Consider the following 26,806-nt stretch of genomic DNA (forward strand, 5'->3'; position numbering starts at 1 on the left):
AATATTTTATCAATAAAATAATAATTTTTAATGTTAATTATAGCATAAGCTCAACAGTTCTCCTTCTCAATTCTTTATTTTTATTTAAATAATAATTTTTTTATCAATAAAATAATATTTAAAATATTAAATTTTTATTTTTTAATATTTAAAATAATATTTTTTAATTATTTAAAAAAATACAATTATTATCTTCATATTGATGTCTTTTTTTTCAATTTATTTACCATATAAAATGCAAAAATTAGACATATAGATCTCCCATAAAATGTATATGAGATACGTGGAATCAAAAAGTGTGATGTGAACCACACCTACAGAATGCCACCGTGGGTGTAGACTGATCCGGTCCACACAATCTATCCACAGTCCAGAATAACTATGAACTGTGTTGTGGTGTAGACTGCCATAGAGTGTGGTGCGGACCAATCCACACCCACCAATTTCTCATCTACACTACAGAACACCCCTTATTGTTCACAAAAGCTTGTAAACATTCATGTCCACCTTCAACTGAGCAAACTTCAATAATTTTGACGATGGTGATGCCTTGGCACCACACGGAGTGATTGCCAGTAAACTTTTGTTGAGATATCTACCCAAGGCGGAAACCTGTAATCAGTACCACACCAGATTCTAGCTCGGTCTTTTGGGTGCTTAGCACACTCACATTCGTACATTCTTTTGTCTAAACATTAATAAAATTTGATTACTGATGGAGGGGAAAAAACTAACTCGTGAGCCAATAATTTCCACATAATTCATTTGAGTAAACATTTTCTGTTGAGAACTTACACTTCTTGAGTGAAAGCCTAGTAAAATGTAAAACCGCAGAACTTTTCATTTTACTTAAAGATCTATTAGAGCAACCAATCAGACAACTGTGAGAGGAAAAGATGACACATGCTTCTAAGCCATTTGCTTACTCGTGTTGAAACTTATGAAAATGAGATAAATTCATGGTATCTTACTAAATGAGTTACAACAATTGAAAAAAAAAAAGAAATAGCTTTAACATCAAATAATATAAAAAAAAATTATATTTATGTGTAAACTATGCATGCCTTGGGCAGTTCTTTCTACAAAAGAAAAGAGGAAAAATAGTACAGAAAATAATTAACTAACCCCTTCCTGCAGCATGATTTCCCAATATATTGTGGGAACAAACGCAACTTCTCTTCCAAGAACTATTATACCAAAATTTAATTATGATTTCGTGAGTTAATTCAATCATTCAAATTCGATGCCAACAAATCTGCAGTCTTGAAGAACCTTTGTCCAAGCACTTTTCTCATCTGATTCCACTTGTATATGGGTCGTGTCGATGATCGTTCTGCATGGTACTAGAATATCATCATTAACCACAAGAGAGCAGCTCTCATATAAACCATCCTTTGGTGGTAGGTTCAACAAACAAGACCGGAGGGCTGTAATCCGTTTCCCCCGGATGACAAATCCTTCTTGGTCTGTCACCTGCAACATGAGACGGTGTTTGCGCCCCAAAAGTTCGGAAACATATTTCATATTGCCTTCAGCAAGAGCAAGGCGAACACGAGTTGATGATACTTGTCCTTTGTCATTCGAATCAATGGAGCCTTTATTTGTGAAGTACTGATTCTTGTCCATAACAGAACTCACAATGTAAGCTCTCATTCCATACTCTTCACAAAGCCTTACCAACTCAGATGCATCACCTGCAGCTTTATATCCAAATCTGTAATTTTCACCTGTCGAGAAAGCCCACTACCTTTCTATCATACAAATAAATGAAACAGACAAATAAGGAACTTCAAAGGGAAAGGGGTCTGCAGCTTGACTAGATTATACCTGCAACAGCCCCACGTACTCCAAACTCCTTCGCTAGCTTTTCAACAAACTGGCGCGGAGTGAGATGCCGAACAGTTGAAAACTCAACATACAACTCAGCTGGGGCTACATTACCACAATGTGGGGCCCAAGTTGAAAGAACCCGCTTACGGTCACATTTAGCAACTATAGGAGCCCTGTGTTGGAGAAATTGACCACAAAAATTACCATATAAAAATCCAACAGTTTCACCTTTTGTGTGGACAAGGCAGGGGAAGGGAAAAAGTGCAGTAGGCAGTCCATGTACTACCATACTATGGTAGACTAGAATAGATAATTTCATATACAATGGGAACATTTATACCAAAGGAAACATTCAATTTCTAATGGTTCTTACCTTTAAGGTTTCAACACTGATCATCAATGGCAAAATAAATAAAATGAGCTATAAACAGAACCATCTTTTAACATTCAAAAAACTTTGATGCCAAATATAGGAAAAAATATCTTCAACATGGTGTTTATCATTAAAAAAACTGGTTTTATATCTAACAGAAGATGCATAAATTAATTTTAACAGGACAGGCTCCCAATTAAAGTAAAACCAGAACACCAAGGGTATATTCTCAGTGACCTTGTTTCAGAAATCCTTGGTTAGTGCTGTAGAATCTTCTCAAACCCAGAAACTATAGGAGTTTTGGACAAAGTGGTCCCCCCCCCCCAAAGGTGGAAATGTGAAACCCTTGAATAATAGATGGCTCTTGAAAGTAACACCTGCAATAACATCACAAGTCCAGAATTTTAAATGGAAAATTCTTGTCGCAAGCATAAAGGAGGAAGAAAATGAAAACCATATTTTCCTTCAATATGGGGTGGCAAGTGATTTTAGCAGTTTCTTTTTGTCCTTACTTTGGATGGAAAGACCTAAATAAATAGTTCAAGGACGTCTTGAGATAATTCCTAAGATTCCTAATTTTGGCATTAGGAGTAAATCCTACGGGGGAAATTCCATCGTTTGTTTTATGGGTAATCTTGCAAGAGAAAGGATGAAGAATCTTTATATCTGTTGAGTTGGGCCGATTTCTAGTTATTGGGCCCAGTTATTTATCTTTTATTTTTAAATTGTTAAGTTAGGAAGTTATTGGGCTTTAGGCCCATTAGTTCATGTTTTTTAAGTTGTGACTGTTCAGCTACTTAAGTAGCCGCCCTACTGAGGGCATTCTTGTAATCTCTTATTTTTTTAATTTGAGTGTATAATACAAAGAGGGGTGGCGGCCAGAACTAATTTCAATTCTGGTTGACATCCCACTCCTTTTCTTCTCCTCTCTTCTCTCTACTGCTGAAACTCTTCATCTTCTTCTTTCTCTTCACAAGGAATTCATCTAAAACTGCAATCAGTGATTTCTACTTGGTATCAGAGCGGGCCGAAGGTTCCTTGAGATGTTCTATCATGCATTCCTAGATCGGCCGACTGCATGGTAATTTGAGAGGCTGATCGAAGATCTCAAGTAAGCCCAGTTTTTGGATTTTTTGGTGGACCTGTTTTGCCCTGTAGCTGGTCTAGGGTTTCCCATCAAATTCAGGAAAAACTGGAGAAAGAGGGAGAGTCATGTTTCTGTTGGACTCTTCAATTTTGACCGAGGAAGTGGCGCCCTAATTTTTTAGGATTCCTTGGAGTTTTTTTAAGGGGGCGGTTTAAGTCCTGCTTGTTTTAGAGGTCTCTAGAGAGAGCGGCTGCCTCTTCTCTCTTTTCTCTTGTCTCGCAGAAAATGAATCTTTTGTGGAAGGATCATCTAGGGCACCAAAAGGGTGTCGGTGGTACCAGAAGTGATTTATTTGATATTCTTTCATCTTATAGTAACCTTCTAACCCCTTTTTGAGAATTATGGAGGCTAACGGAGTTGAAAACAAACCCAATAAGTGAAATGGGACCAGTGAGAGGAGGTGTCGAAGCCCTTTTCGGGGCTGGGACCATTACTACAGTTAAGTTGGGTGGTTCAAATTACTTAGAATGGTCACAATTTACAAAGATGGCCATTGGTGCTCGTGGGAAGTTAGGGTATATCACTGGTGAGGAAGTGAAACCCGAAACTAACAACTTCCGATGGGTACAGGGAAAGTATATGGTGATGACTTGGCTGTGTAATTCGATGCTGCCCCATATAAGCAAGAATTTTTGTGGGCAAATACAACTAAGGAAATATGGGATGGGGTTGCAGAAACCTACTCACATAGTGAGAATGTTGCTAGGACCTATCAGTTGAGAAATCAGATTATTGCTACAAGGCAGGGAGATAGACCTATTGCTATTTACTTTTCAGCCCTTAAAACCCTGTGGCAGGAGATTGACCATCTGGAGATAGTTGTTTGGGAAACCACTAAGGATGCAGCTGCCTACCAGAAGCTCCTAGAGAAGTATAGGGTTTTTGAATTTCTTGTTGGCCTTAATTCCAAGTATGATATTGCAACACAACATATTCTTTCCAGGGACAATGTTACTCTCTCCCAGGCACATGCCCTTGTATTAGGGGAAGAGAGCAGGAGAAATGTGATGATGAAAAATTCTGGTTTTGATCAATCAGCCATGGTTAGCACTGTGAAACCTAAACAAGGTGGAGACCAGGGTGGCAGTGAAATCAGGAAGGAAGACAAAAAGGATTTGATTTGTGACTACTGTAAGAAGCCTAAACACACAAGAGCTACCTGCTAGAAGCTTCATCCTCATCTTGTGCCGAATAGACTCAAAAACAAGAAGGGAAATGCTCACATGGTAGTCACTGGTGATATACCAGCCCCTCCTACTACAACTACTCTGGAGTCTGTTGTAATTGTTGCAGTGAGGGCTGAACTTGAATCAGTGGGATACAGTCAATCATAATTCAGTAATAGGTGGACAGCTAGGTATAGGTGGTTCTGGTGGAGCACACTCTACTTCCTTTGCTCACACAGGTAGTTCACATGCCACTGCAAATTATGCTTCTACTACAGGTGAGGGACCTCATTGGATTATAAATTCTGGAGCCTCAAAGCACATGACCCATAGTTCCACTATTTTTTCTTCTTACCAGCTCTGTTCTGGCAGAGACAGAGTCTCCACAACTGATGGATCTCATGTTCCCATTACTGGGAAGGGATCTATCGAGATTAATGATTCCATTTCCCTTCCCTCTTTCCTTCATGTTCCCAAACTGAGTACTAACATGTTATCTATTAGTAGTTTGACTAAGAACCTGAATTGCTCAGTAATTTTTTCTCCTGGTCATTGTGTCTTGCAAGATCTGGATTCAAAGAGGACAATTGGGAGTGGTCGTGAAGTGAATGGAATCTACCTCTTGGATGTGCTTCCTCATCATTAGGGTCATCATGTCAGTAGGGATAGTGAGTCGGGGTCTGTGAGTTAGATTATGCTTTTGGCATAACCGTTTGGGTCATTTGTCTTTTTCTTCTTTAAGTTTCTTATTTCCAAAGCTTTTTGAGTCTGTTAATTTGTCCAGTCTAGAGTGTGAAGGTTGCCAACTTGGAAAACATTGTAGACATTCCTTTAAAGCTAGTAATAAAAGATGTTCATCTCCTTTTGATGTTATTCACTCTGATGCGTGGGGGCCATATCATGTTCCTTTTATGGGTGGCTATCGATATTTTCTCTTATTTGTGGATGATTTTTTCTCGATATTCTTGGATTTACTTCATGAAATCTTGAGATGAGGTACCATCCTTGGTTCGGCAATTTCATCAAATGGTGCTAACACAGTTTGGGATACGAATTAAGGTGTTCAGATCAGACAATGCCAGGGAATATTTTGAAAAGCATCTTGCTTCGTATCTGTTAGAATATGGTGTTTCCATCAGAGTAGTTGTTCCTATAATCCACAAGAGAATGATGTTGCAGAGAGGAAGAACAGACACATTGGTTAGATTGCAAGAAGCATGATGATCACAACTACTATTCCAGTTCGGTTTTGAGGTGATGCAGTTCTCACAGTAGTCTTTTTTATCAATAGGGTGCCCTCTCGTATACTTGGATTCGGCACACCATTCAGTCTCCTTTTTCTTGAGGGGGAGATGTTCCATATTCCTCTCAGGGTGTTTGGGTGTGTTTGCTTTGCACATATTCTTGGTCCTCACTGCTCAAAGCTTGATCCGAAGGCAAAGAAGTGTGTTTTCCTTGGATATGCAGAAAATCAGAAAGGGTACTGCTGCTATGGTCCAGTCTCTGGGAGTCAGTATGTTACTATGGATGTCACCTATTTTGAGTCCACATCCTTCTTCTCGAAGAATCCTTCTCAAGGGGAATGTTTTGGGGAAGTGAGTGAATAGTCTATTCCTCTTCCAGTTCCAATTCCTGTGTCCACTCCTATGTTTGATCCTCCTATGTCACCTAGCTTACCACCTCCTTTGCGTCCTGCTTCTTAGTATTACTCACGACAGAGACTTCACAGGGAGGTTGGTTCCACTGCAGAAGAACAACTCACATCACTTCCTATCAGTTCCTTGGAGACTCTAGATTCTGCTGACACGAATTTAGGTATTCCTCTTGATCCCTCTACTGTTTCAGTTCCCATTGATTCTACTAATCCCATTACAAATAACTTGGACCTTCCTATTGCTCTCAAAAAAGAGAAGAGAAAGTGTACTACTCATTATATTTCATAGTATCTATCCTATAGTGGACTTTCTCCTTCCTACCGCGCTTTCTTTTTCTCTTTTGACTCTGTGTCTATACCCAAGGGTGTAAGTGAGGCTCTCTCCAAACCTGAGTGGAAGACATTCATGCAGGAAGAGATGGAAGCCTTAATTAAGAATCAGACATGGGAGATTGTGGATCTACCAGAGGGCAAGGAAACTGTTGGATGCAAATAGGTTTACACAGTCAAATATAAGGTAGATGGAAGTATAGAAAGGTATAAGGCCAGTCTTGTTGCAAAAGGGTACACACAGACGTATGGCATTGATTACTTAGAGACCTTTGCACCAGTTGCAAAGATGACTTCTGTTCGGATACTTCTTTCTCTTGTTGCCACATACTCTTGGCCCATGTTTCAACTTGATGTAAAAAATGCTTTTCTAAATGGAGATCTACAAGAGGAAGTGTATATGGATCTTCCTACTGGTTTCTACAATGGTGCTGAAAAGGGGAAGGTATGCAGACTTAAGAAGTCACTTTATAGTTTAAAGCAGTCTCCCAGAGCATGATTTGACAGGTTCAAGAAGGCCTTGGTTGCTTTTGGCTACACTCAAACTCAATCTGACCATACCTTGTTTGTGAAGCGGAGGGGATCCTTGGTGTCAATCCTAATTGTTTATGTGGATGATATTGTCGTCACAGGAAATGACCTAAGTGAGATTGACAATTTGAAGAATAATCTACATAGGGAATTTGAGATTAAGGATCTTGGAGAGCTTAGGTACTTCTTGGGCATTGAAGTTGCAAGATCAAAACATGAACTCTTTATTTCTCAAAGGAAGTATGTTTTGGATCTTCTACAAGAAACAGGGAAGCTCGGAACAAAGGCAGTTAGTACTCTTATTGATCAGAATCACAGAATTAATGCATCAGAAGGTGAGCTGGTAAAGAACATTGGGAGATATCAAAGACTTGTGGGGTGGTTGTTGTATTTGTGTATGACAAGACCAAACATCTCCTATGCAGTGAGTGTGGTGAGTCAATAAATGCATGCCCCACGAGTCCAGCATTGGGAGGCTGTTAACAAGATTCTTGCTTATCTAAAGGGACACCCAGGCAGAGGCATACTATTTGTTGATCATGGACAGTTGAAGCTAGAGGCTTATACAGATGCTGATTGGTAGGATGCCTTGATGATAGAAGATCTATTTTAGGAGTTTGCACCCTTGTTGGGGGTAACCTAGTCTCGTGAAAAAGTAAGAAACAGACAGTGGTGGCAAGATCAAGTGCAGAAGCTGAATACAAGGCCATAGCACATGGAGTTTCAGAACTTCTCTGAATCCGTTCCTTGTTAGGAGAGATTGGTGTAAAGGCAGAAGAACCTATAATGTTGTACTGTGATAATCAGACAACAATTAACATTGCCCATAACCCAGTTCAGCATGACCAGACAAAGCACATTGAAGTGGATAGACATTTCATCAGAGAAAGGGTGACTTCTGGGGAAGTTTCTCTCCCATACATTGCTTCTAATTTGCAACTTGCTGATGTTCTCACAAAAGGTGTTGTAAGGAACAAGCTGGAGCATGACCTACACAAGTTGGGAATGTGTGACATTTACTCCCAACTTGAGGGGGAGTGTTGAGTTGGGCCAATTTTTAGTTATTGGGCCCAATTATTTATCTTTTATTTTTAAGTTTTTAAGTTAGGAAGTTATTGGGCTTCAGGCCCATTAGTTTATGTTTTTTAAGTTGTGACTGTTCAACTACTTAAGTAGTCTCCCTACTAAGGGAATTCTTGTAATCTCTTATTCTTTTAATTTGAGTATATAATACAAAGAGGGGTGACGGCCAGAATAATTCAATTCTGGTTGACATCCCACTCCTTTTCTTCTCCTCTCTTCTCTCTACTGCTAAAACTCTTCATCTTCTTCTTCTTTCTCTTCACAAGGAATTCATCTAAAACTGCAATCAGTGATTTCTACTATATCTTTATAGATAAGTATCAAAAAATAAATAAATCTTTATAGATAAGAAGTGACTTCCAAAGTAGTGTTGGGAAATAAGTTCCTTTACTGATTGACTTTAAAAATAAAGAATTCAGTGGCCTTGATAGAATGGTTTTAATAGGGGATTACCATCTAATTTAGAAAGCAGGAAATTGCAAAATCTTGTAGGTGATAATAGATGGTAATCACTTTTGATAATACTTTAATATAAATACAATCTCTTTCAAATCGTAAGTGACCAAAAAGATTGCAAATTAATTACATAATTTCATGGCACTACTGATTAATCTCATGAGAAGAATTCTTTATATCCTGGTTTCATGAAAAAACACAAAACTAGCTTTTCAATCAATATTGTAGAGAAGATGGGCCGAATGGCCCATAGGTTGTTTATTCTTCTTGTTATTTTGGGCCCATCCTGTCAATGTTAAGTTATTTTTTTAAGTTCTTTGTAAATTCTGCCCAACTAAGGGCCTCCTTGTAATTACTCAAAAATATCTAATAAAACAGTGTTAGAGGGCTGAGATAGAGACTGTTCGAAAACTCTTCTCAGAACCCTCATTGCCGAAACACACAAGTCTCCTCTCCTCTCTTCAGTTTCAACATGGTATCAGAGCATATCTGAACTTGAACGTCCTAGGGTTGGATGCTTAGTCACGTACTGCCTGATTCTTGGAGGTCATTGGACAAGCCCAAGACTAGAATCTCTTGGAGAAGGGGTTCAGTGACCAGGAAGAATCAGAGAAGAAAAAAAAAGGGAAGGGGAACAGCTCGGTTCTGGTTTTGAAGCTCGACTGTGTTTGGAGTGCTGAAGCTCGAACTGTAAGTTGTGCTCAGTTTTTCTGGTTCTGTTTTGCATTACCTTAGACTGTGTTTGGACTGTTGAAGTGTTCGAAAATCATAGGTGTTCTGTACTACCTCCAACTGCATTAAATCTGGTTTAACCCAGAAATTTCTGGGCTGTTTTTCTCTTCTTCTTGGACTGTTAAAACCTGTCGAAACATCCTTGTAACAAGGTTGTGTATTGTTACTCTTGTTCGGCTGTTTTTAGAGGGTTGTACGAACAGTTTTTGGGGTCTTTTCTCTTCTTTGACAGTGGGGTTGTCTCTATTGCCCACACTGTGTTTGTGAAAATGCCTATTCAGCAATACCGGTTGGTACTTATTCTTCTTGGCTGAGTGTACAACCTTGAAAAGGTACTTCGGCTAAGTGCACAGTGCCTAGGAGTTTCTGATTTCTTCTTGAAGCCTGAACTCAGTGTGTTGCCTCCTTGTGGTCGGTTGAACTCAGTGTGTTGTCTCCTTGTGGTCGGTTGAACTCAGTTATTGCTTGTTCTTATCCAGCATACTTGTAGAAGTCATCTGAAATCATATTTGGAGTGTTTACATGATGTACTCCTCAGAGTTTGAAAACAAAAGTGGTGCTGAATATGGACTAGGTCAGGGGACTCCAAGTGATTCCTTATTGACTGTGACCACAGTTAAGCTAGATGGAACTAATTATCTGGCATGGTCACAATCAGTAAAGATTCATGTTTGTAGTAGAGGAAAGTGGGGATTCATTTCCGGGAGTAAGAAGGCTCCCCCAGAAGATGATCCATCCTACGAGAAGTGGATGCAAGAAAATTACACTGTCATTGGGTGGCTTGTGAACTCAATGCAGCCACAGATCAGCCAACACTATCTATGGATGAATTCAGCAAAGGAAATATGGGATAGTGTTGCTGAAACCTATTCCCAAAAACTAAATGTGGCTAGAGCCTATAAGTTGAGAAGTGATGTGAAGAATCTGAGACAGGGGGAGAAACCATTATCTGTATACTTCTCAACTTTGAAGTCTTTGTGGCAAGAAATAGACTTGATAGAAGCTGTAACCTGGGACACCACCAATGATGCAGAGGCCTACAGGAAACTGATTGAAAGAAACAGGGTATTTGAGTTCTTAACCGGACTAAACCCGGAATATGATATCACAAAACAGAATATTCTTTCCAAGGAGTGTGTATCTTTGTCACAAGCTTATGCATTGGTGAGTAATGAAGAGAGCAGAAGGGTTGTACAGGTTCAAGGGGCTGATATTAATGATCACTTTGCCAATATGGGGATTAAACCTAAAAGGATTGTTGGAACTTCTAGTGGCACAGGAAAGAAAGAAGTTGTATGTGAGTACTACAAGAGGCCGAAGCACACCAAAGACAAGTGTTGAAAGTTACATCCTAATCTTGTTCCCATCAGGTTTCAGAAAAAATATGATAGTAAAAGATCAGGAAGTGCAAATGTAGTTGCCGGGCCAGATAGTGAAGAGATGTCTGCTTCTGCACAGTTGGCAGCCATGAGAGCAGAATATGAAAAGTTTGGGAAGATGATCAGTCAGCTGAGTGATGTGACCTCTACTACCGACCCTTCAGAAAAATCTACTACTTCAGCATTTGCTCATTCAGGGATAAGGGCTTCTGCTAACCATGCTACTTCAGGTAATCTCAAGATCCCTTGGATTATTGACTCAGGTGCTTCTGACCATATGACCAATCTATCTACCTTGTTTGTTTCATATGACTTACTTCCTGGACGTGATAAAATCACTTTAGCTAATGGTTCACTTGCCCCTATCTCTGGTAAGGGAACCATCAAGGCTACAGATTCCTTGTACCTCCCTTCTGCCCTTCATGTACCTAAACTAAATACAAATTTGTTGTCTGTGAGCAGTTTAACCAAGTCACTAAACTGTTGTGTAACCTTTTTTCCTTCCTACTGTGTTTTTCAGGGTCTGGAGTCTCAGAAGGTGATTGGGAGTGGCCATGAGGCGAACGGAATATACCTGCTTGATACTCCGGGACAATGCACTGATCATCTTGGGAATGTTGCTCTTGGATCTGTCTCTTCAGAGTCTGTTAGTCAGATTATGTTGTGTCATTGTCGTTTTGGTCATCTGTCTTTTTTGGCTTTGAGTCATCTATTCCCTGAACTGTTTAAGGGAATTAGTCTGTCCAGTCTTCATTGTGAGTCTTGTGAATTGTCAAAGCATTGTAGAAGCATTATGATGTGTGGGGGCCTTACCACTTACCCTCCATGGGTGGCTACAAATATTTTATCCTGTTTATTGATGACTTTTCACAATTCACTTGGATATTCCTGATGAAATCCCATGATGAAGTCCCAAGACTTGTAAAACAATTCCATGAATTTGTTCTAACCCAATTTGATACTAGGATTAAAATCTTTAGATCAGACAATGCAAAAGAATACTTTGAGAAAAACCTATCCTGCTATCTTTCTGACATGGGGGTTATTCATCAAAGCTCATGTGCTAGGACCCCAGAACAGAATGGGGTTGCTAAGAGGAAAAACAGGCATATTGTTGATGTTGCAAGAAGTATCTTATTTGCCTCACATGTTCCCACCAGGTTTTGGGGTGATGTTGTACTTACTGCTACCTATCTCATAAGCCGCATGCCATCCAGGGTTTTGGGTTTTAAGTCTCCCTTCACTCTTCTTCATCCGGACAAAGATCTCTTTCCTATTCCTATTTGTGTCTTTGGCTGCACCTATTATGTATATGTTCCAAGTGTCCAAAGACATAAATTTGAACCCAAAGCCCAAAAGTGTATCTTCCTTGGTTATTCCCCCAAACAGAAGGGTTATTGTTGTTTTGATCCAAAGTCTGGCAATCGGTATGTCTCAATGGATGTCACCTTTGATGAGTCTTCCCCTTTTTATGGTTCCTCTCCAGAAGGACATTGTCCACAGGGGGAGAATTTGACACAGGTGTTTGCTCTTCCTCTTCTTGTCCCTGTTGAGTCCCTTGATGTGTCTGTCTCTCCCTCAAATGAATCAAGGGTGGATCAGTCGTTCCATTCTCCTTGTCCTGGTACCCTACCTCCTCGTCCTGTCCTCAATCCCAAGGTGTATCAAAGGCAAAGATCCAGAAATGTACAGGTTGTTTCTCCTACAACACATGAGCCTCCTACACTTCCAGTCACAGAAGAGACAATAGGTACTGGTTCAGCACCTTTGGATTCATCCTTCCCTGACCTTGATATTCCCATTGCTGTTAGAAAAGGAAAACGGAAGTGCACTGCACACTGCATTTCCAAGCACCTTTCTTACAGTTTGCTTTCATCTTCATATTTTGCCTCTCTCTCTTCTGTTGCTTCTCATCCTATTCCCAGGTCTATGTCAGAAGCTCCTAAGATTCCAGAATGGAGGGATGCTATGAAATCTGAAATAGATGCCCTACACAAGAATGACACATGGGAAGTGATGGATTTGCCTGAAGGGAAGGATCCTGTTGGTTGCAAGTGGGTCTTTACTATCAAATACAGAGCTGATGGTACCATTGAAAGGTACAAGGCCAGGCTGGTTGCAAAAGGCTATACACAGACATATGGGATTGATTATTTAGAGACTTTTGCACCTGTTGCCAAGATGACATCTATGAGGGTTCTTCTATCTTTAGCTGCTCACTTTGACTGGCCCCTTTATCAATTGGATGTGAAGAATGCATTTCTGAATGGTGAATTACATTAGGAGGCTTACATGTCTCTTCCTCCAGGGATGTATGGAACTGATATAAAAGGGAAGGTATGCAGGCTAAAGAAATCTCTTTATGGACTAAAACAGTCCCCTAGGGCATGGTTTGAGAGATTTAGAACAGCACTTGTTAACTTTGGTTATGTGCAGACACAGTCCGATCATACTCTTTTTGTGAAGAGGAGTGGACCACTAGCAATATACCTCATTGTGTATGTAGATGATATTATAGTGACGGGTAATGATGCCTCAGGAATTCAAGATCTAAAATCTTTTCTCCATACAGAGTTTGAGATTAAAGATTTGGGGGAATTGAGATACTTTCTTGGCATAGAAGTGGCTCGATCCAAGGATGGGATTCTTATCTCCCAAAGAAAGTATGTTCTTGACTTGCTCTCTGAAACTGGAAAGATGGGTGTTAGACCAGCTGCTACTCCTATTGATATGAGTCATAAACTCTCAACCTCAGAAGGGACATTGTTAGAAGACAAAGGAATCTTTCAGAGACTTCTTGGGAAACTTTTGTATCTATGCATGACTCAGCCAGATATTGCATATGCAGTCAGTTGCATTAGCCAATTCATGCATGCTCCTCGAGACACTCATTTGGCAGCTGCAGAGAGAATCCTAAGTTATTTGAAGGGCTCCCCAGGAAAGGGTATTCTGTTTGCCAAGCATGGTCATATGAAACTTGAAGCTTACACCGATGTTGACTGGGCCGGGATCATTGATGACAAAAGATCTACATCTGGGTATCGCAGCTTGGTAGCTGGTAATGTTGTTTCTTGGAGAAGCAAAAAACAATCGGTTGTTGCTCGGTCTTCTGCTGAAGCATAATACAGGGCCATGGCACATGGGGTTTCTGAATTATTATGGCTAAAATCTTTGATGGAAGAACTTGGAGTTGAATATGACAAGCCAATGATGTTATACTGTGATAATCAGGCTGCCATCAACATTACTCACAACCCAGTGCAACATGATAGAACCAAGCATATTGAAGTTGATTGACACTTCATTAGGGAAAGGGTCTCTTCGGGTGAAGTGTGTCTTCCTTTCATCACATCTGAAGGACAGTTGGCAGATTTCCTTACCAAAGGCATTCCCAAGGCAAAACTTCAACATGATACCAGCAAGCTTGGCATGATTGACATCTATGCTCAGCTTGAGGGGGAGTGTAGAGAAGATGGGCCGAATGGCCCATAGGTTGTTTATTCTTCTTGTTATTTTGGGCCCATCCTGTCAATGTTAAGTTATTTTTTTAAGTTCTTTGTAAATTCTGCCCAACTAAGGGCCTCCTTGTAATTACTCAAAAATATCTAATAAAACAGTGTTAGAGGGCTGAGATAGAGACTGTTCGAAAACTCTTCTCAGAACCCTCATTGCCGAAACACACAAGTCTCCTCTCCTCTCTTGAGTTTCAACAAATATAAGCTCTATATTTTTCCATGTAGAAACAACCATATCATGTATTGAGTGGATTCAGAACCTAAAGTTGGCAATACAACTCTTTGAGCGGGTATCCAATCTCAAGGTGAATTTGGATAAAAGTAGTTTGGCAGGTGTGAATTTGGAGGAGAGGGAGCTTAAAGAGTATGCAGATGTCTTAGGGTGTGCAACCTCGGATTGGCCGATGGCTTACTTAGGCATCCCCTTGGGGGATAACCCTAAGAAGGTAAGCTTTTGGAACCTGGGGGTGGAGAGATTTAGGAAAAGGCTTGCCTCTTGGAGGAAAAATTATCTTTCCTTGGGGGGGAGAATCACTTTGATTAGATCAACCCTAGCTAATCTTCCTGTGTACTTCCTAGCTGTGTTTAAGATCACCACAAAGGTCTCTGACACTTTGGAAAAGCTTATGAGGGATTTCTTGTGGGAGCCTGGAGAGGAGAAACGAGACCATAGGGTGAGTTGGGAGGTGTAAACTAGAGGTAAAAAGCTAGGAGGTCTTGGGATTAGGAATATTAGGAAGAGGAACATGGCATTGTTGGGGAAATGGCTATTGGAGGTTTCCATTGGGAAGAGACAAGTTGTGGACAAAGATTGTGACTAGTATACATGGGTTGGAAAACAATGGTTGGGAACCTAGAATCTTGGCAAGGACTACAGCCACTTCTCCTTGGTCAACCATACACAAACTGCTTTCAGTATTCTCCCCTTGTATCAGGTATGGTCTTAACTCTGGTAATAAAATAAAATTTTGGGAACAACTTTGGGTCGGGGACTCACCTCTAATGAACCAATTCCCCTTTTTGTATGCTCTTTCTGATTTGAAAAATGAATCCAATTCTTCCTTCTTAACCCCCTCAAACTCTCCTTCAGGATTTAGGTGGAACCTAGGGCTGAGAAGGGCAATTAGGGACATAGACTTGGACCACATTTTGTCTTTGTTAGCCATCCTTGAAAATGTCTTCTTGGATCCCATTAAGGAGGACACCAGATTTTGGGTTCCCTCCTCTTTAGGTGTTTTCTCTTGTGCCTCATTTTTTGAGACTTTAACTCAGCCTTTTGATTGGGTTGTCTTTTCCGGTTAAAGAAATTTGGAGTAGGCCCATTCCTCCTAATGTTGGTAGTTTTTGTTGGGAAACTTTCCTGGAAAGAATTAACACAAATGACCTACTTCAAAAGAAGAGACCCAACTATTGTTTACTTCCTAATAGATGTACTCTCTGTAAAGCTGATGGGGAAACTAGTTACCACCTTATGGTCACTTGTTCGGTTGCTAAATCAGTTTGAGAGTGGGTCTTTTCCCTTTTTAGGTGTGTTTGGATTCCCCCTGGGAGTGTCCAAAGCTTGTTCTCTCCATCTTTTTTCAGATGGCCGAAGAAGAGAGGGAAGACTATGTGGAGAAGCATTAGGGCTGCAGTGTGTTGGTCTCTATGGGAAGAAAGAAACTCACGAATATTTTTAGATAAGGAAAGAACCATTGGAAACTTATTAGATCTAATCCTGTTAAGGTAGCACATTGGTTGAAAATTATGGAAGTGTTCTCAGATTATTTTGTGGCTGATGTGGTGAGAAATTGGAAGGAGATAGCCTCCTCTGCCCTCTGTAAGAGGACCTGTAGTCCTTTGTGGTCCCCTCCTTCTGGGTTCATAAAATTGAATTTTGATGGTAGCTGTATAAGGAACCCAGGGCCTTCTGAGATTAGGGGAGTATTCAGGAATGAGGCGGGGGATATTATTGCTATGTTTTCATGCCCAATTGGGGAAGGAGACTCTCTTAGGGCTGAGATCCTCGCAGCCCTAGAAGGTATCCAAAGAGCAAGGGAGTTGAACATCAGATGTTTGGTTCTTGAAAGTGACTCGAAGGTGGTGATTAGGTGGCTAAAGGGGGCAGGCAGCGGATTATGGAGTTATAACAATTAGAAAAATAAATTTAACTGGCTGAGTAGGGATATTGTGGTTCATTACAACTGGGTGAAAAGGACTGCTAATTCTTTTGCTGATGGGTTAGCAAAGCAAGGGGTCGATAGGGTTTCGACTTTTGGGGCTAATTTTTTAATTTTCCTTGTATTCTTTGGTGGGGAGTTAAGTCTTTTTACCTCCCCTTTGTACCTAAGCTTCACATAGTTTCATATCTTTAATAAAGTTTCTTGTTATTGATAAAAAAAAAAAAAAAAAAAAAAACCATATCATGTAAACTTTTTTTATAGGCAACATTAAATTTCATTGAAGAAAAGAAAGCCCTACAGAGTTCAGCCAAGCTTTCATCAAGATAGAAAGAAACTACTCCATTCAAGAGGAGAGTCAGCAAAGACCAGGAAGAAAAAAAACAAAAATGCACAAACAAAGAGGTTACAGATTGCAACCCATCCCTGGGCAAACCCCATTCAAGCTGGTTTTTTACCACCCCTGACCTCACTAGAGAGTAAGCTAGTCCATTAGCATTCCTAGGCACCCAATTGAATGAGTCGTTCAATGTGGAAGCCAAGGAATGGTTTACAGTCACCTAATCACCTTCTACCTCAACATTTTTCATTTCTTTCAAGCACATCAATTATAGCCCTCGGATTAAAGCTTTCAGCTCAGCCCTTACGGAGTTTCCATATCCCATGGGACCAGGGTAGCTAAGCACCACATTTCCAGTATGATTGATCCCTGATTACACTTCCAATACCTGAAGCTCTTGGGTTACCAAGGCTACAGCCATACCATGTAAACTTCTTTGGCAAGTCCACTAAATCAAGAAGTTGTGCACAAGAGCAGTAAATATAAGCAAAATATGTCAAAATATATGCAAAGATATTGAGACAATCTAAGAGAGGAACTTTGAAAGAAAAAACTGATAGAAACATCAACAAGATCATTATCATCATATAAGCCTTGTCCTAATTATGGGGTTGGCTACATGAATTCTGTACCTCGGTTCCCAACCAAGTACTTCTGCGATCCCTACAAATGATAAAAGAAAAGGAATGCCCGCCTTTGCTGCTTGAATTGCAAGTTCTCGGTGACCAACATGAAGAGCATCAAACTTTCCCAAAGCTACTATACCTCCTAATGAAGTTGTCACAAGAAAAGCATTACAATATTGTGTTAAGACAAAAAAATTAAACCACTTGGCTTTCTATTTATTTATATGTACATGAGAAATAATAGATGAAACAAGAATTTAGTAAGGAAATAATTGGAAGATATATATATATATATATATATATATATGCAAAAGAAGCATAAAATGCAAATACACCCTAATATGCAGTCTCCAAGGAGAACAAAGCTTAATGATAGATGAATTAATACACTTTAGACAGTAGAATGTAGAATTACATAGTGTAATGGTGCAAGGATATGGGATTGTTGTTCTATCATTATTGCAGTCAATAGTACCTAACTTTGTTGATGAGCATGCATAAACCAATCCACAAAAAATTACTTAAATAAAGAACAATAGAAAAATAAAATGAAAAGTAGATATGCTGAATTAAATCTGGCATACGGCACTTTTAGTAATTGAGAGTCCAGAAAGTAAATAAGTTTGGGGAGGCTAAATTTTTCTGGTAGACAAGACTTGAGATATCCAATATAAACTACCTAGCAGGAGATTAGTGCAGGAGAAAGGTCCTATATAAACCAGAAATCTAGGATGAAGAACACTCATTAGAGCTTGACTGTAATTATGTATTATATATTTTGGCTTCCAAGAAAAAAAAAAAAAAAACACAAAATCACTGCCTTAACTGGATAACTTTAGTACAGAATATAACCAACTGCCACAACCAAAATCAAAAGATTCAAGTTGGTTCCTGTGGCAATATAGAAAAGTGCCATATTTAAAAAAAATAAAAAAGAAAATACTCAGCATAACTTCAAATGACTCAGACATTGACAAAACAGGTAAGGTGAAGGCAACAGAAATACCTAAATGAAGTTTTGGATGGCAATCGCTAAATAAACTTGTGACTAATTTTCCATTTCCTTCCGATACTCTGGGAAGGCCCACCTAACCTATGCTCCCATCCACCTGCCCACCATTTTTTCATGAAGATAAACAAAAAAGTAAATTTATTCAAGAAGAAATAGAATATTACAGAAGAGGTAATAAGAAACCACCCAGCAAAAAGGAATAAAAAAGCCACATAAACAAACTGAAATCAGCCACCTCCCAAAAATCATTGATATACATGAAAAAGAAATAACCACCCAACCCTATCAAAAATTCAAAGCCCAAAACAATTTTGCTACTCAATCCTCCAACTCATAACACTTTACCACCCCACCCAGCAGAAACCAACCCCTTACTGCAAAAGACCCCAAACCCCTCTAACACTACAAAGAACTTGTTACCCATTTATTCCATCAGCTTGAAAAGAAGCCACTTCACCTTTCTTAACAATCTTTGATTTCTTCATCTTCTTAAATGGGACCAATTTCAGCCTCACAAAACCTTTGAAACCTGAACTGTTCTTTGATTCTTCTGACTTCTAAAATAAGTATTAAATAATTAACACCTAAAAGTCAAGGTGAACCCATATGACAGACATGTTCAGAGATTAAGACTACTAACCAATAATAATTGTCAATTACCTTAAAATAATGGGAAAATAACATAAGAAAGGATAAGGTCGAACCTGTCAAAGAGGATGATCCTTCGGAAGGAAGATCCCGATCATCTTCCTGCTGACTAGAAATGGTAAATGACTCAGACATTTGAATAGCATGAGCATCAATAAGCATCAATCAAAAAAAACTACACTTGTACAAAAAGGGGACCAAGTGGAAGAACTAGTGTTTTTGGAAGGTTGATTATGTGCCGCCAAAGGGTATGAGAATTGTGAATGCTCTCCTCCATATATTAAAGACAAACCGAAAGGAATGCATATACACACATAAAAAAGAAAAAAGAAGAAAACTGAAAACTGAAAAAAATATATATATAGATCAAAGAAGTGAAAAACAAAAGTAACAAGAGAGAGGGGCTTCATAAAGAAAGGCTCCCCAAGTGCATGCCAACAAGGTGTTGAGGAATGGGAAGATATCTGAGCCTATTCATAGAGTACAAGAAGAAGAAGACAAAGGAGACTTAAAGTCATGGGTTCATGCTCGTCAGAATCCTCTGAAAGGGCTCCAAAAAAGGATACTGCATTCACATGCCTCTCTTAAGGGGTCAACAAGGCTAAAAGGTGGTGGCAGAGACTTTGAATTTGAAAGTAGTTGACAAGATGGTGGAGATACCAATAAGAAGTTAGATTCCTGGGAAATTTGTATGCTGTCCAATACACATTGATTTAGAGGCTGAAAGTGAAAGGTTTTGAGTAGGTGTCAGCAAACTCAGCCAGTTTCATTGACATTGAGGTGGGAGGTCATGGCTTTTTACATGAAGCAATTGCTTATCAAAAAAAAAAAAATACATGACACAATTAAGGCAGAGAAAACAAGGGTTAATAAAGAAATGGCTACAAGAAGAAGGTTCAGAGAAAGGAATAGAAATGGAGAACTGGTGGGGTTGTGATCATGGCAGGTGGTTGGTACACTGTGGGCTGTGTTGTGGCTGTACTCTTTAATACGCTATTGAGGTTATGTCTTTCGTTTACATTTTTTTCTGGTTTGCTTGTTTCTTATTGGGGTCAAGGGGATTATGCTTTAGGCTATTGCCTTTACTTTTAACAATGTTGTTTTTTCATTGGTCGTGATTAATTCATAAAGATAACATTCCTTTTGGATTCATATTTTTGGGTAGATTCTTGGCTTTTCAATGATCTTATGTTTTCTCCTTTTTCTATCAATAGTAGTGATCAAAGAGCTTTATTAAATCAGTGAAGGCATACACTCAGAAACAAAACCCTTCTCTTGGAAAGCACAAGATAGGGAAATAAACACAAGATAGGCATACAACCAGCGAATGCATTCCCTTTGCTGTATGCAAGACTTTGTGGAACGAAAGAAACTAAAGGATTTTTTAAGATAAATCTAAAAATTCTGGTGGCTCTGGTGGGGAAACTGGTAGCAGATTGGGTCTGGATGCTTCCAGATTTTGATCAAGTCAGTAGGTCAGATTTGGGGGAGAATTTATGGAATGTACTTGAAATTCAATCATTGTAATTTGTCTCAGTTTTGTATCATACTGTGATGTTTAGTTCAGAACTGCTTTGTTTTCTTTTTATATTTAATAAATTTTCATTTTACTCTTCAAAAAAACAAGATAGGGAAATAAACACAGAATAGGTGCTGACATTCAAAAAGAAAAAAAAAAGAGATTGTTGGCTGGATGAATGGGATCTTTTAGTTTTATGGTTGGAAGAACATTTTAGTTCATGTTACTTGAGGCTTACTTTGTGGTATTTTGGTCATAATTCTCTGTCTTACTAGACCACTAGTTGTTTTATTTCTTATAACACTTGTATATGTTCCATAATTCCATTGTGTTTTGTTTTTCATCATTATCATCATATAAGCCTTGCCCCAACCATATGAGGTCAGTCGTATGAATCCTGTTTCACCATTCCATTATGTTCAGTGCAAATACCTATCTTCAAATTATGGGCTCTTAAATCATTTCTTACTACTCCCACCCAAGTCCTTTTCAGTCTGCCCCTAGCTCTTTAACCCCTTCAACTCGTAACAGATCACTTCTTCTAATGGGTGCTGTAGATGTTCTATGCATGTAACCTAACCACTTCAGTCTACCTTCTCTCATTTTATTACCTATTGGATCTAGTTATAGGTTCCTTCATATGACTTCATGTGACCTAACCACCTCATTCTATGCATGTGACCTAAGTATGCACATTTCTGTCACACTCATTTTTTGGACATGCCGTTTCCTCACTGCCCAACACTCTGCTCCATACAACATGGTTGGCCTTATAACTGATTTATAAAAATGGTATTTGCCTATCACATAAGACTGCAGATGCAGACCTCCATTTTGCCCATCCTGCTCTAACTCTGTGAGCAACATCTTCCTCAATCTTCCATTTGTTTATTTGCACCATCATTCTTCCTTTTGTTATGAATTATTAAACCAAGGTAAAGGAAGATGTTACATGCTCACATTGAGTTATCTCTTGGTCTCCAATCCCAAGTGTATCCTAGTTAGCGCCCCCATTATTATTAAATTTATTTACATTGCATATTCTGTTTTAGTCCTGCTTATTTTAACACCTCTTGTTTCTAATGTGCTTGTCCATAAACCTAATTCTGCCTTGCTTTTATGTATAAAAAATAAATGAAAAAAAAATGCAAAGACAAAACTTGAAAGAAGGAACTCTATTGTTACTGATCAAAAATGGACTTGGGATTTTCTTCCAATTTGAGACCAGTTTTTTCACACACTATAGAATGGTCTGGTAGTTTGTTCTGGTTATTTAGATCCTCTTCGTTCCAGCAAAGACAATTCAGCATTCTCGTCTGCATAAACTTTGGTTTTGTCTTCACCAACTTCAACAGTCACATATGTTGGAGATTCTAGAGGACTGTTTTGATAACCTAGATAGCCATTTGATGCTCAAAAACCATTTGATGACACCAGAACACTATGTGGGGATGTTGGACAACCATTTGATAAGACTGGAAAACCATTCATGGGTTCACTATTCTAGGAGAGCTAAAGTGATTCTATTTCCAGCATGTTCACCATTCTGAAAACTAGCCTTCATGTGCAGAACCCAATTATCAAATTGGTTACACTCCCCACCCACCCAACAGACAAGGGCCATAAGAAATCCATGCTCTTGTTCATTAATGAAGAGACCTAAAAACATGATTAACAGACAGCAGTGGAGGAATATTCACTGGTGGAGGTGGTTGCTGATCAAATATATATCTATAGATAGATAGATATATTCACTGGTGGAGGTAAAACTCCTCCATGATTTTTGGAAACTAGCATGGGAATTGAACCAAAGATGGATAATGGACAGATTAAATAGAAGTGGAGGCGCAGAAAGTTTACTGCTTGTTTGTTTCCTAGTTTCTCTACTTTCACTTATTCCTACTTTTCCCCCTTCAGACAGAAGTTTCACATTACAATCAGTTAATTCTTATGGATTTTTACCTACCTCTGCCACATTTCTCCTAAATTCATGGCCTCGCTGTGTTGGAAGGGATGTATTATTATCATCTATTCAAACAGATTGAGGTACTGAATTGGGAAAAGTAGTTGGGGTCTCCCCCACAGTACCCCCTGCTTCCAGCATTTCAGATCAGATGAAAGGGTGTTTGGGAAGAAAGAAATAATAGGATCTTTAATGGAATAGGTGACTCTTTGAGAGCGGAGGTGATGGCTTTGCTTCAAGGTGCAAGATATGCCAGACAGATGGGGATACACCAAATAGAGATAGAAGGAGACTCCAAAATTTTTAATCGATTGGTTGAAATCAGGCAGTTTGGGAGCTTGGATAATATAGACATGCCACAAGGGAAATCCTCAATATAACAAGAGAGATTGGGGCTTCTTTCAAATGGACGAGAAGGTCAGCTAATGGACTAGCTGATACCTTAGCAAAACAGGGAACTATGAAGGAGAATCTATTCTGGGCAGAGTTGTAACAGAGGATTATAGTGGGTTACATGATATTGCTTTAATTCTGCTTTAATGAAGTTGTCGTTTCTAATAAAAAAAGGGTGTTTGAGTCCTTCAGGGACACCATGCCTCCTGCTTAGAACCATTAAAAGCAACTTTGAAGCAGTGGGCAATGAGAAGTGACTTTGAAGTACAAGAAAGAAATGCATTAGAGGGGGTTACTTTGAAGCAGTGGGCACCTTGATCATACAAAAAAATAGTTAAAAGGGTTGATTGATTAGTTAAGATTACTGTCATTGAAAATATTAAAAATCACTTCTGTTATGGTTACTGGCAGTGACTTAACAGAAGGTATATATGTAACTTACAAAAGTGTGTTAGAGGGGGTTCTCTGGAGGTTTCTAAAATTGAGGGGAAGATGTTGTGAGATAAGTGAAGGGATGTTTAGATTTTAGATTTTCCCAAAAATAAATATATCTATGATCAAGTAAGATATGGGTAGAGGAGGCTAGAAGGCTAGAGGCAGATAAAAAAGGACATGGAGTAGTAAGAAATGTTTTAAGTGCTCATAATTTAACAATAGATACGGCATTAAACAAAAGCACAGAACAGAATGATGAAACAGGATTCATGTAGCTGACCTCATATAGTTGGGATAAGGCTTAGATGGGGGGGGGGGGGGGGGTGAGAGAGAGAGAGAGAGAGAGAGTAGAGCAAGTGGCAACAAATAATCACACCTGAAATAGTCAGATAGAGATGAAGCTTCACCAGGTACTCTAGCTTGCAAGCAACCAATGTTATCTCCTGAAGCATGGCTAGAACTCAAACATCTTTGCAAGTGTTTCTCACATATCCTTCCAAAAGGTCTTAGAGAAGATGAGATGGAATTTCTTCCAGCCACATAAGAGCAAATTTGAATTCTTGAGTAAAACCCTAGGTTGCAACCCGTCAAGTGTTGTGAAATTCGACAACCATTTGCCATTCCTATTTGAGCAACAAAAAAGAGAAAGACTCACGGATCAGTTCATTGCAACAGGGAAAGCATGAGGTTTTAACCAGTTAGAGCATAACTCTACATTAAAGGAGTAAGAGTGTTATACTAAGGTCATCATGAAATGTGCCATCAAAGGCATGCCTTTGGAGGGGCATTCCAGCAAACATTATTTGATGCAAAAATGTGCTATCAAAGGTAGCCTTCTTTGTGTGGACCACCTACCTCAACAGAATCCTAACCAGGGATAACTTAACTAGGAGGGGCATGCCTTTGGAGTCCAATAATTGTGTGCTGTGCAATGGGCATGTCGAATCAGTTAGCCACTTGATGTTACACTGTGACTTTGCCCATGAGATCTGGTCAAGGATTTCGAAAATGTTTGAGGTGCAAACCTGCAACCCAGAATCAGTGGTGGACTTCTTACAGAGATGGAGTGTAGCTGGTCTAACCAAAAGGGGGAAGGTAGCATGGAATATCACTCCTGCATCAGTTTGTTGGTGTGTCTGGCAAGACTCAAGAATGTTCAAAAACGAGCAGCACGGTTGATTCAGTTTTCCAGAAAATCTTGGGGAAATTGTTTTCCTGGCCGGCTATGAACAAACTTTGTAGGGAAAGAAATTTCAATTCCTTTTTTGTATATGATAATATTTTTGTAAAGCAGAGAGTGGGGGTTTAAGGTCATAATGGGCATTAGATGTGCATCCCTCTTTTTTGTATAGCAGCTTGTTATACTGTTTTTGTTTTCTTAATATACTCTTACCTTACTTTCTCTCAAAAAAAAAAAAAAGTCATCATGAAATTGAAGGACCATCTAGGTTCAACTAATCTTAGGAAATAGATTCATCAGACTAAAACCAGTCTTTCTGAAAAATCAAAGTCATCTGCCAATTAGAGAATGCCTAGAAAATACTTATTTGAAAAAACTTAACCCTGACTACTTAATAATTTAAATTCAAGACGTCTCCAATCAAAAAAGTTAAATTCAAGACAACCCAGTTTGTTATTTCAACAAAGGAGAATACTTTTTATTGTTAAGAAGATCAAAGGAACTCAAAAAAGAACAAAAGATTAAGTGCAATCCTACTTCCAGTGTGTAAACAAAAGCAACATAATATATTTTTCTACATGGGATGGCCATGGTGGGTAACTTAAAATAGGTCCATATGACTATTCTCGTCGCCCTCTTTCCATACAGAAAAGTTTCAGTCGTTGTCAATAGCTGGTTGACAATACTCCAAAATTTCAGGGTTAAAAACTGAACAATTTCATATAACGTAGGTAAAATTTTCAATTATTTTCCGAACTCATGAAAGTGTGCCAATTTCTGTCATAAAGATAACTTGCGACTTGCGAGATCCCAAAAATAGTAGATAAATGATGTGCTCAAAATTAAAATTTGATCAAGAACAAAATACAGCCGCGTTATATTTGGGTCCAAAACATTGAATAAAAATGTCAAACGAAATCTGTAAAGAGGATTACAGCAAAAAAAGAGAAAAAAAAAATCTATAAAGAGAGAACTGAACCACAAATACTGCAGAACCCAGAAAAAATCGAACAAAGCAAATCCATGAATAGGACAATGAATAAGCTTAACTTGCCTTACAGAAGTTTTCACTGGAACTATTGCCGTCGGTGGAGAAGAGGGACAAAAATAGGATGACACCACCTGCTATGGAAAGTGTAAACACTTGTAGGATTTCTGGAGAGAGGAAGAGCGAGAGAACGAGAAAATGAGTTAGAAGATGGAGTGGCAGTAAACCCGGCGGCAATGTAACCGGAAAACGATGGAAGGCAATGGTAACGACGGACTGAAGTCGGCAGTGACCACAGTGAGAAATATCTGAACTTCCGAGCTCCGGACCTTCGGTGGAAAGGAATAGCGTGTGAAGAGAAGAAAAGGGCGGAAGAGGAATATCCCCCTTTACGCTTTGGAATCCTGTTTGGCCACAATTTCTACACGTGGCCGCCGAGTTGGCAACAAAGAATACGTTTCAACTCCACCCTCTGTGTGGCTGATTGGTTTATGGAGTTCGGAACTCCGTCAACTGCACTTAACGGAAGGTTCTTCTATTATTTTCTTTGATGAAAATATCAACCCTATCTATCTTCTTCCTCCTTCCTCGGTTCCTCCGTCTTGCTTCCATTTCAACGTCATCTCCTTTGGTAGAAAGAAACACGGGCTAATTGATGTGGCTTCTTAGCAATACAGAGAGGAAAGAAGGGTAACAGCAGGTCGATCGAGAGAGAGAGAGAGAGAGAGAGTGATGCGTTGCGACGGGCACGGAAATTGTGGACCGAATAATTTGGGGGTGGAGTAGGCGCCGCTTGGATAAGTTTAGCTTACGAAAGTCCCAAATTTGGCTTAGTACAAATACAAAGTCTCAAATTTGGCTTAATTGGGAAGAGTATAAATACAAATTTATAGAGTGCAAAATCTTTATATTTGCGGTGTACTTATTTGTATTTGTACTCTTTCCGAACTGAGTCGGATCCGGGTGCTTTTAGGGGTTTCATGTCTTTACTCTTTTGAATGCCAAATAGTAGGAAAGACTGTTGGTTGGTCTTCAGAACGTTGAAAAGCCCAGAAGATAATCGAACCGTGGGGCATATTTTTGAATCGAATTGGTAGTACCGGTGTTTTGAAAACTGCTAATTGCAACCAAATCGAAATCAGTCGGTTAATCGGTTGATTGGTTTGGTTCAGTTCGCCGGTTTTTGATTTTTTAGTTTTCATAATATATATATATATATAAATATATAATAAAAATTGTATAATATATTATAATTATTTATTTATATATAATGCATATTTATTAATTTATAATATATATAAATTATATATAATATACATACATAAATATATACAAAATATATGTATA

General features: G+C 39.0%; 1 protein-coding gene across 2 annotated transcripts; it reads right to left on the reverse strand.

The window, feature by feature from the left end:
* Positions 1 to 907: 907 nt before the first annotated feature.
* LOC148843600 (FAD synthetase 2, chloroplastic-like) lies at positions 908 to 26,355 on the reverse strand. 2 transcript variants are annotated; one of them, XM_088959075.1, is made up of 6 exons: positions 25,526 to 26,355; positions 23,668 to 23,914; positions 19,038 to 19,090; positions 17,328 to 17,463; positions 1,828 to 2,003; positions 908 to 1,694 (listed from the first exon to the last, which is right to left on the reverse strand). In XM_088959075.1, the coding sequence occupies exons 2-6, from the start codon at positions 23,910 to 23,912 to the stop codon at positions 1,231 to 1,233; spliced, it is 1,074 nt and encodes a 357-aa protein (XP_088815201.1). In that variant the 5' UTR covers positions 23,913 to 23,914; positions 25,526 to 26,355; the 3' UTR covers positions 908 to 1,230. The 2 variants fall into 2 exon arrangements, with proteins under 2 accessions (XP_088815201.1, XP_088815199.1); XM_088959073.1 differs by having other exon boundaries at positions 908 to 1,727.
* Between the last annotated feature and the right edge of the window lie 451 nt (positions 26,356 to 26,806).

This window comes from Nelumbo lutea, chromosome 8 (genome assembly GCF_056320005.1).
Source record: "Nelumbo lutea isolate HS-2025 chromosome 8, American lotus-T2T, whole genome shotgun sequence".
Classification (NCBI taxonomy): domain Eukaryota; kingdom Viridiplantae; phylum Streptophyta; class Magnoliopsida; order Proteales; family Nelumbonaceae; genus Nelumbo; species Nelumbo lutea.

What these genes read in the sequence shown, in the direction of transcription:
- LOC148843600 (XM_088959073.1), bottom strand. Translation starts at nt 23,912, where the DNA reads ATGGCAAATGGTTGTCGAATTTCACAACACTTGACGGGTTGCAACCTA. An exon ending in AGGATCATCCTCTTTGACAG is followed by an intron (nt 17,464 to 19,037) that starts GTTCGACCTTAT and finishes CAACTTCATTAG; the next exon opens with GAGGTATAGTAGCTTTGGGA. An exon ending in AGTACGTGGGGCTGTTGCAG is followed by an intron (nt 1,728 to 1,827) that starts GTATAATCTAGT and finishes CTTTCTCGACAG; the next exon opens with GTGAAAATTACAGATTTGGA.